At 35.1% G+C, this 11,250-nt stretch overlaps 1 protein-coding gene across 1 annotated transcript; it reads left to right on the forward strand.

The window, feature by feature from the left end:
• Positions 1 to 838: 838 nt before the first annotated feature.
• LOC112040121 (receptor-like serine/threonine-protein kinase SD1-7) lies at positions 839 to 4,307 on the forward strand. Its single transcript, XM_065763170.1, has 7 exons — positions 839 to 857; positions 1,989 to 2,102; positions 2,240 to 2,397; positions 3,157 to 3,227; positions 3,507 to 3,734; positions 3,853 to 4,003; positions 4,086 to 4,307. Exons 1-7 carry the CDS (start codon positions 839 to 841, stop codon positions 4,305 to 4,307), a joined length of 963 nt encoding a protein of 320 aa, XP_065619242.1.
• The last annotated feature ends 6,943 nt before the right edge of the window (positions 4,308 to 11,250 follow it).

Genomic DNA, 11,250 nt, shown 5'->3' on the forward strand with positions numbered 1-11,250 from the left:
GAGTTTAAGGATCCGTTTGGTAAGAGATTTCTAATAACATTGTTTAAGTTTTGTGAAAATACGTGTTGTGGTATTTAAACAACAAAAACTGTTATTTAAACAATGTTACCAAACAGGCCCTAAATTAGAACTAATAACAACTTATCACCTAAAATTATTAGAAAAGTGTTATGAAAATTTTATAAATATAGCACTTTATAATAAAGAAATCACATAAACTGTAAAATTCATTTTTTACCAAAAATGTATTTTTTTACTGATCCCCCTAAAAATATATCCTGGAGCTGCCACTGAATTGTTGGTGCTAAAAATTACAATAACTATTTAGCACCGCTGCTGTGAGTGCTTTAACAACAATAATATAGATTTTCAACAGATAAAGTGATAAATATACAAAGAGACAATGTGAAATGAAGTGTCGGAGCGGTACATATTTAGCAAAATAATTGGACCACGGACCAGTGATAGTCATTAACCAATGAGATGTCGGAGCGGTACATATTTAGCAAAATAATTGGACCACGGACCAGTGATAGTCATTAACCAATGAGATGTCGGAGCGTAAAGACCACTGTTTCTCAAAAAACAATAAAAAAATCTTTTTCCAATGGACGGCCTAACTTTTTTAACTAACCTGTTTGACCTTAGCAGGACGTAGCTGTATGTTTCCTTGTAGGCCCGCATTATACGCTGACATGAGCATATAAGTAGCTTGCTAATTAGGTCACAAGTGAAACGACAGTAGTCGATCGTCATGGCTAACAACGTGATAAACATTCTCAAATTAGTTTTCTTTCTATTTTTCTCATGCTTGTTGTCTACTTCTCATGGCGTAAATATGGATAATTTTAAATCAGGTGATACACTCAAATCCTCAAGGTTCCTAGTTTCCACAGAAAGAAGGTTCACTTTGCAAGAGTCATTGAATTTGAGCAATATATATATATATATATAATGCAACTTTTAAGTATATGCATGTTTATATAAGGAAAATTACCAATAATGCAAGAGTCATTGAATTTGAGCAACTTCCAATCTGGGTTATTAATAGAGCAATTTTTAAGTGTATATATATAGATAATTTGTGACGAAGGTAAGGTCATAGCAGCAGATTTAGATATGTTCGATCATTTCCTCAGTTCACAAACAGATTCAGATCGAGCTTCTCCAAACTTAAACTTCTTGATCAAGAAATAGCAGCTTGAATCTCTCTCTCTCTCTCTCTCTCTCTACATATACAAACACTAGGTTTGTTCAATCATTTACTCAATTCCTCAATTATCTTTGATTTTTTTTTTTAAACCTATAAACTTCTCTTGGCCCCTGATTCCATTTAAATATGCTCAATCATTAACTCAGTTCCCAAACAGATTCAGATCGAGCTCTCTCCAAACTTAAACTTCCTCAAGAAATAGCAGCTCTCTCTCTCCCCCACTCTCTCTACACATACACACACTAAAAGTTTTTTCTTTAAAAGTTTTGCCCTAGTTAGATATTCATGTGTATTGCATCTTAATTATCTTAATTGAGGTTTTATTGGAAAAATATTTGTTACTTATAGATGGTACACAAATTAGCAATTGCTAAGGATCTTAGGAAATGTGGATCTTATTCAAGGTTTATGTGCCTTGTACTATGGGATTACACAAATTACAGATGCAACAAAAAATAAATCTAGGTCAAGAATTTCAAAACACAAACCATTAGTAAACTAACTAAACTAAGGCTTGTCTAATTTTCTCTTTCACTGAGGTTTCAAATACAAACTGTTAAAGATTTATAAAATTGGTTAGATTGGAGCTTCATATGTGATATTAATTAGTTTGCATTTCAACACCTTTTTAGTTAAGTTTTGGGTTTGAAGGATCTGAACTTTGCATGATTCCTTTGATGGATCTCCTTTGTTTATTATGCTTAACACTCGTTTATCCCTTCGTAAGGGCACTCATCTTCCACAATTTCTTATCAACACTGCTATATATGACCAGGTATAGGAACAAAGAAGTGGATATGCGTTGCAATTTTCACAGCCATTGCTCTACTCGTGATTGTTTTCTGCATATTGTGTTATCTACTCAAACGGAGAGCAGTTGTAATTCAAGGTATATATATATATATATATAATATTTAAATTTACCAATTCTTGATTATTTAATATGCTATATGCAAATTATGACGTTCTATGAAAATTTAACAGGGAGTGATTAAACAAACGGTGAAAACGGATTACTTGCTTTAGTGAACTTGGACCCATCTATCAACTTGAATGAAATTCTAAATGATGTGAAGGATGGAGCTCATTTCAGTGTAATTAGCTATACATGTGTCGTGGATGCAACAAACAATTTTTCATTAGAAAACAAGCTTGGAGAAGGAGGCTTTGGGCCTGTGTATAAGGTCACCTCTAAATAAATTTCTATTGGGAATAATTCTATATAGCTGTGAATAAATTTCAGCAAGCATAACGGAAGCACAACCATACAATAACACAAAAATTTACGTGGAAACCCTTTCCCCTCAAGGGAAAAATCACGGGATAAACTCCGAATAATTTCACTATATTAAATAGAGATTACAACACTTAGAAATACAACTTGAGTAAAGAAAAACTTTCTTTTTCTTTTCACTCACTTCTCTCTTTCTCACTGTGTATCTCTCACAATTTTCTCTTACTCTCTCTATTTTTCTCTTCTCTTTTCGCTTGCTCTCACTCACACACTTAGTCCTCACACTCTGGGACTTCACTTCTTTTTTCCCACATCTTCACTGGCCGAATGGCCTCCCTATTTATTTGTTTCACCTTTTCTTCCTTTCTTCCTTTCACACTCTTCTCATCAAATCACAATAAATGCAAGCCACTTACTTTGACTTTACTTCAACCAATTCTCTTTTCTTCAACTCTGCAATAGCCGAATGACTCTTGCTTTTGCTTCTTTCTTTTCTTTTGTCTTCAGCCTGTTCAACACACTTTGGCTCACTTCTCATTAAGAGAAGTCAGACTTCTCACAAGTCATGGGTGCCATGCTCATTAAATGAGCTCTTGAAAAAAGCATGTGGGCTGGACCCATGGTGCAATGCACCCAACAACTTCTACATCAAGTAGTTTTGAGTAATTTACATCTAAGCTGAATTAATCTTTTTTAATCACCACATCAGGCAAAATTGGCAGGGGGGCAAACAATAGCGATAAAGCGGTTAGGGCGAAATTCAGGACAAGGAATATTGGAGTTCAAGAATGAGCTGATAGTCATGCCTAAACTCCATCATGTGAATATTGTTAAACTTTTTGGTTGTTGCATTCATGGAGAAGAGATGATGTTGATTTATGAATACATGCCCAACAAAAGCTTAGATTGCTTTCTATTTGGTTAGAAAAACATTGACTTTTACTAGAACTTCCTTTGCTTATTTTTCAGAAATAAAATTTAAGTTTATTATATTACTTTCTGAAAACTAGATTACTGATCACAACTATTTAATTGTTTATATTGGATAGATTCAAAGAGGAGCAAGTTATTAGATTGGAAAAAACGTTTCAACATAATTGAAGGAATTGCTCAAGGACTACTTTATCTCCATAAATATTCAAGACGTAGAATAATTCATAGAGATTTAAAAGCTGGTAACATACTCCTTGACCAAAACATGAATCCTAAGATTTCTGATTTTGGCATGGCACGAATTTTCAAACCGGATGAATTGGAAGCAAACACTAACGTAATTGTTGGAACATAGTAAGTTAATAATAGACCCCTACACTTGTGATGATTAAAGTCCTATTTTAATCTTACTATTACGTGTGCTCAATTCAATCACTTGTGAAATGAAATTTTTATTATGCTTTTGGTGTAGTGGCTATATGTCTCCTGAGTATGCTATGGAAGGGGTGTTCTCTATAAAATCCGATGTCTACAGCTTTGGAGTCTTGATGATTGAAATCGTGAGTGGTAGAAAAAACAATAGCTTCTACCATGTTGATCACACACTCAATTTAGTAGGATATGTATGTCTATTAAATTTAAGCTTTGGATTTAATTTATATTCATTGTTATGTGTGCTTCTAATATTGTAAACGATTTTCTCAGGCATGGAATTTATGGGAAGAAGGCCAAGGGCTAGAACTAATTGATCCTTCAATAAGTGATTCATGTGTCAAATATAAGGTGTTGAGATGGATCCATATCGGCCTCCTATGTATACAGAATAATACTGATGATCGGCCCACTATGTCAGATGTGTTATTTATGTTAAGAAATGACAGTACACCAATGCCTTTGCCCAAAAACCAACCATTTTCTTTTGGATGAAATGGCTTTAGGGAAATTATTCCCAAGTCCTAACAAAGACTCAAAACGCTCTTTTTAGTAGATTGCTTGTCCACTTCTGTTAGGGCAGATGATATAGTAATAGAGAGTATAATTATCCTTTGTTATCTAGCTTTACCACTTCTGTTAGGATCAAGTTTTTCTTTTCTCCTCCATTAACTTTCTTTGCATATATGGCCATAATGGTGGCTCATAGTAGAGAATTGTTAATTATACCTTTCCCTGTAATTGTTGTAATATGAACTGCCTGCCTGAATCTACTCGGGATGTGTGGAGGAAGGATGTTTGTGTTGTTCTTGCTTAATGAAATTGGTATTTATCTAAAACAGTAAAATTAATAAATAAATCTTCACCTTTCAACTACGCTACATATTAACGTGCAATTTTCTTAGTCATAGATATCATATTTCTTTTTCTTTTTTTAACCATTTCTTCTAGAAAATTCGATTTCTTTGACGTCTTGTTCAATTCCTCATACATGAGAAAAATATTTGCTAAAACAACACATGTTATTGCCAAGGGTTTTTATTTTTTGGGTGGGGGGGAGGGGGGGGTGTGTTGTGGTGGGTGGGGGGTTTTGTTGTTCAATCAATGTCACATTAATACTATGATATTGATATCATATATGTATTTTCTGATTAAAGTCATTAAACGTTAATTTATTACTAATATATAGCTTATTTCTTAGCCGTTTTCTTGTTGCAATTGTTTTCCATGTTATTTTATTTTATTTTATTTTATTTTTTGAGAATGGGTTTCCATGTTATGGTTAATTTAGATTAGACCAATTTTGTTTATATTGTTTTTTAAATTATTTATATTATTATGTTTCAAAAAATATATACAAAATAATTTTTTTCCAAAATTTGATTGGAACAAGTTAGCCACAATTTTTTATGGGGAAAATAAAGTGCACATTATCGCATTTTTTCTTCCTTGAGCAAATAACAACAAAGGGCTAGCTGATGGGGGTGGAGGATAGCAAGAACCAAATTTCATTTATCTCAATAAAAAATAGTCATTAATAAACTAGAGTTCTTTGAATTCACAAGAAGAATTATTGAAATATCCACTAAAAAAAATAGAGACAAAAATATGAAATTCTACTAAACTGAATATTTCATTTTTGTTTACAAGCTTGAAACCTAATTAAATTTTAATGCATGAATTTATCTTTTGTAGGATAATAAAATTAAATAATTGGATTTGTGCAAAGAAGAAAGCTAATGGACTTTACTTTTAATAGAGCTATGATGAAGTCAAAATAGGCCAACCCAATTAAATTCGAGTCCAATTGGAGCAAGGAATCAAAGAAAATTTGTACCAAATCCTAGTCTAATTCGGATTAGTATTCCAGCCTGCGCACCAGTTAGTATTTAGAGCATAACTTTCAACTCAGATGTCCAATCAAGATGATTCAAGTTGGGCTGCGAAGCTAACTTAAAGGGCTACAACTTTTTCGTATACCAAAAGTCTGAATTATGAAGATAAGTGGGCTGAAAACGTCGGTTAAGTGAAACCTAAAACCTGGGATTTTCTCCAAACCGAAATTCAAATTGTAATAGGATTCCTTGACCTATTTAAAGGCTCCTTAGGGAGAAATTCTGGGGATAACTGCTTTGATAGGCTAAAAATGTATTGAGCCCTTGTGATTAAATTAATTAATTAATTAGCCAAGTTATTAATTAATCAATTTAACATGCAAATGCGTGATAGCACAAACAAATCACCAATAAACTAATTATGCAGCGAAAAATAAATAACACGGTGATTTGTTTACAAATGGGGAAAACTTAATGGCAAAAACCCCATCGGGTGATTTTCAGGTCACCACTCCCAAAACTCCACTGTTATCACAACAAGCGGTTACAAGTAAAGGAATCTCAAGTATCTTACCAACTTACAGTTGAACCCTTACCTCAATACCCAATTGGACTTGTTTTGTAGTGACAGTATGTGACTAACCAATGCGTGATCCCAGTACGCGACTTCAATCACAAACTAGAGAAAATTTGTTGGCTGCAAAGCTCTTCAGTTCATCCCAACGATGACGATCAAGAAGATGCTTGGTCACAAAACCCTTTGGTGCAAATACACAGCAACTTCTTCAATAGTAATGAACTAGGTCAAAACTTTGTCTCTAGTCACAATTTGCTTGAACAGAGTTTGCTTAATGCTTGCGCATTGTGAACTCTTTTACGGCCCTTAAAACAATTTGTTTATATGTCTAGGGTTAGGAGAAAAGAAGGCCCAAACACATAAACACGGATCCCAAGAAATCAGATCAGAAATTCTTATTTTATAAACCTCAACAGATAGAAGTAGACATGGCAATACGGGTCAGAAAATTCTGACCCGACCCGAAAAATACCTGACCCGAACCTGATTTTTTTGACCCGAAACAAAAACGGGTTGACCCATGACCCAACCCGATTTTTTTTTTTGCCGGTAAACCCGACCCGACCCGACCCGGATAACCTGTGACTCAACCCGTTAAAAAAAATTCGCTAATTTTTTTTTTTAATTACGTCCTGATACTATGTGCATAAAGCACAAAGTACCAAAACTTTTAATAATATATTCAATGTTTATTATAACCAATAATATATTCAATTTATGTGACAGTAGACAAGACATATCACAACACTATTGTCACTACACTCTACACAAGGGCCAACTTGGCCGACTCACAACCATTAAAAAAAAAAAAAAAACAATCTCATTCATTCGTCAATGCTTGCTAGCTGTAGTCCATCACTCACTCGGTTCACTCTATTGTCCAAAGTTGAAGCACAAAACAAAATGCACAATACAATTAATTTTACAAACAAACCTGAAAGTTTAGTTGAGTTCTTCACTTAATATGTTGTGTTTATTTTTAAATCTTTTTTTGTTTAGTTTATATTTCTAAGTAATCTAACTTTACTATTATTTTAAATGCAACAGGAACATGTGCACTTAAGAAGACCAATAACTTGCTACTTTGCTGGCTCACTTGTTTTATTGGTTTTAAGATTTATCTCTTTTTAAAGTTGCAAACTTGTAATTATTTGCATTTTGACAATGAACTATTAACATTGAAGACTTTTTTCATCATCAATTTATGACTACAAATAATTTTTGTCATGCTCAAAAGTCAAAACTGTTAGAATTGGAAGGATATTAACAAGTGGCATTAAGTGCAATTCATTTGCTTAACTGATTTTATTCATTCTCTCTAAACAGGTTGTCATTAATTTATTTTTGTAATTGAAAAAAAAAAAAAAAAAAAAAAAAAAAAAAAAAAACTTTGAAAAATATGGGTTAACTCAACCCGACCCGCAACCCGATTGACCCGTAACTTGATTGACCCATTTAAAAATTACCCGTTTTGACCCGTTAACCCAATTGACCTGACCCGAACCGAACCCGACCCGACCCGCCCATTTTGCCATGTCTAGATAGAAGCTGTCGAGCATCTGTCGAGATAGCTATCGAGCCACGGACAGAACAGCTTCTTTAAACCTTGACACATGCTAGCTGTTGAGCTAGCTGTCGAGGTTTAGTAACTTTGCACTTTTAACTTGTTTTCTTGAACAGACTTGAAGGTTTCAACACTTAATCTTGAAACATAGTTTCTTGAAGTATTTCAACACATCCTAGATCTACTCAAATACAAGTAAAGTACGTTTTGTCAAAGAATTAGCCAATTATATAAAAGAATGACATATGTTCTTAACAAGTGAACCACATATGTCCTAACAATCTCCCCCTTTGGCAATCTGTGACAAAACCACAACAAACAAATGAGATATGAAAGAAGTCATAAATCACTCAACTCATATTCACTTGTTGAATACAATGAAATCTATCCTAACACAAACTCTTGAAAAACTTTGCAAGAAAAGAGTTTATGGCAAGTAGACTTTGACAACCTGTATTTCTGAAATACTTTAAACAAAACTCATCAAGGCATCTTAGTGTGAAACAAAAATAATAGATTGCATACAAGTATAAGAAACATGTGTATAAAGAAAGAAAAGAAACAACATATGTAAAGATAGGTGAAAGAAACATACATCCACATATAAAGAAGATAAGTACAATGTATGTGTAAAAATGATCATAAGACCCAAGGTACAAGAACAATGTATCTATAATAGAAAGAAAAGAGAAAAAAAAATACATCTTATCCTCACTACATCCCTCAAGTATCAACACTCTCCCTAACAAAAAGTCCTATACTAACTCTCCCCCTAAGATAACTACTCTCATATTCAAAAATACTCCCCCTTTTTGTCATGAGTGACAAAGGGTAGAGTTTCAAGTAGACATCTCATCAGTAGAGCTTCATCATCTGAAGCATCATCGTCATCACCATCATCATCATCATCATCCTCAACATCAGAATCAGAAGCCACTAGAGGAGGTGGTGAAGGAGTAGCCTCAGAAGCATAACCACCCATAGCCGCCTACCATCGTGTAATATGACCGACACGAACGTTCACTTGATACGACTCCGTAGAGAGTGTATCAAGGCGAGCATCCATGCGTTGCAGCTGCGCCATGATGTCTCCAAGACCAAGATGGAGTCAAACCGGAAGAAGGAGCTACTGACTCCTGTCATGACCTAAACTGAGCCTTACTACGTTTTACGGTAGCGACGTCTATGGCACACATGACAGAAAAGTGATCAGAAGAGGGAAAAGGAATAGAAAAATGGCGTAGAATTTGCGTGATAACTGAAGGGAAGATGAGCTTATCAAGGGTAGCCGTATCCCTAAACACATCTATGATGGAAAGAATAAAATGTGAAGGAAAATCTATAGTGAGGTGCTTGAACAAAGAAAGCAAGAATCGAGCACAAGGCTTTGTGATAGAGTTATAGTGAGTGAGTGGGTACAAAACAAAAGTCATCACCATGTTCATGAATCAAGGACCTTTAGCAAAAGACCAACATGGCGTAAACTGACGCTCACCCCAAACAGATAGGTGCTCATAGAAAGCAGACATCATCTTGTCTTTGGACACAGTCCTTAGACGCTCACAACCAGGGTAGTCAAGATGCTCTACCCTCGAAACACGAAGCACATCCGCAACAAGCTGCAGTGTGACAGCAAAGCACACACCTCGAACGCGAGTGTGAAAGAAAGGTACTAAAGAATCAATCTCGTGCATGTTGGAGTAAAACTCCTGAATAAGCACGAGAGGACAAGTGACCGGGACGTTACACAGTAACTCCCATCCCTGACTGTGAATGACATCGAGAAGGTCAGTGTCGGCGAAGTTCGCCAAAATGACTCAGCGTTCCGAATGAACACCTCGTCGAGAAAAGTTCTCCGAGTATGCCTTTCGAGCATCCTTATCACGGAACCGAATGTTAGAAGGAGTAGGATCAGAAGAAGATGATGCCCCAAAATGAAGAGGGTTCCGAGACGGAGCAGACTTACATTTAGGTGCCATAGACATGACTAATGTAAACACAGAGAGAGAGGGAGAGAATGAGACAATCAGAAAAGTCCCAAACATTTCAAATATATCAAAATATACTGAAAAGAGAGTACGTATGCATGAAAATGCATGAGTATGTGACATGCAAAGTAAAAGGCATCATGGGCTCAGCCCAATCCAATCCTACCAACACACAAGTATGTTACACACATCTAAATGCATGAAAATACTATTATAATGCTAATGTGATGCAATGCATGAGATTTTAAACACATGTAAATGAAAACTCATCCCAAAATTACAATAAACACTCATCAATTTTGAAAAACCCCAAAATTTTTCAAAAACCCCAAAACCTAGGTTTTAAAACATGAAATGCATGAAGAATGAATAGATAAGAGAGCATACCAAGTGATTTGGAGCAAAGAAGAGTCGAAAATCACGTGAATTGAAGGTTTTGAGCGAGAAAAGAGTGTTTGGGAGAGAAAAGAGAGAAACTGTCAAGAGAGAGATTGAGAAAAGTGAGAACCAGATCGCGCTGAACAAATATATAGGAGTTCAGTAAATCTCGATAGATGAAGGTATCGAAAGGTGTTGAGACAGCTATCGAGGGAGGTGTCGAGAAAAAGAAGGTTGACAGCTATAGGTGTCGAGGAGGTATCAAGGGATAAAACACCAGATTGAGGACAAAATCTCGATCGATCGACAAGGTGTCGAGAAGCTATCGAGGTGGCAGGAGATTTCTCGATCGATCCACCAGGTGTCGAGGAGGTGTCAGGATTGCGATAAGAAAAAGCTTGAGAAGCTCGATAGATAGCAAGGTATCAAGGAGGTGTTGAGCCAACTTTTAAAAACAGTTTTTTCTAGAAGAGAAAAACACAAACACGAATGAAATCCAACATGCAACTCAAACACTGATCCAATCAACATATTAAGCTCTCAAAAACATCTCTCAACAGTAATTTTAAGCACATGGATCCCCAAAAACACACACACACACTAAACAAGTCTAACAAATTTTATATCTCAAAAATAAGTCAAGACAGTTTAGTGAGCATACATTAGCACATGTAAAACCTTGTGATGGCCAAATCACATTGTTCCTACACATGTATCAAGAGTAGGAAAGAATATTGCGTGTTGTGTGTGAAAAACATCGCAAGATTGCATATGTGCATACATGTTATGACAATTTGAGATATGAGAAAATCACTTTAACTCACACACAAGCATAACTGTTCAATGGGGACTATCACCTTCGAGGTACATCCTATAACTCCCACATCTCCTAGAATACATGCTTGCAATCATATTTAAAGTATTTTTGATCTTTTAGCTTTTTATTTTCTTTGCATATTTTCTTTTTATTTTGCATATCATGCATAGGCATATAAGAGATAGAAAAGAGATACCCAAGATATTAAGCATTTGACATTGCACTTTTACTATGCCGAAGCATAAGGATGTCTTTGACACTGCACTTTTGCTATGCCGA

Source organism: Quercus suber, unplaced genomic scaffold (genome assembly GCF_002906115.3).
Source record: "Quercus suber isolate HL8 unplaced genomic scaffold, Cork oak 2.0 scaffold_495, whole genome shotgun sequence".
Lineage (NCBI taxonomy): Eukaryota > Viridiplantae > Streptophyta > Magnoliopsida > Fagales > Fagaceae > Quercus > Quercus suber.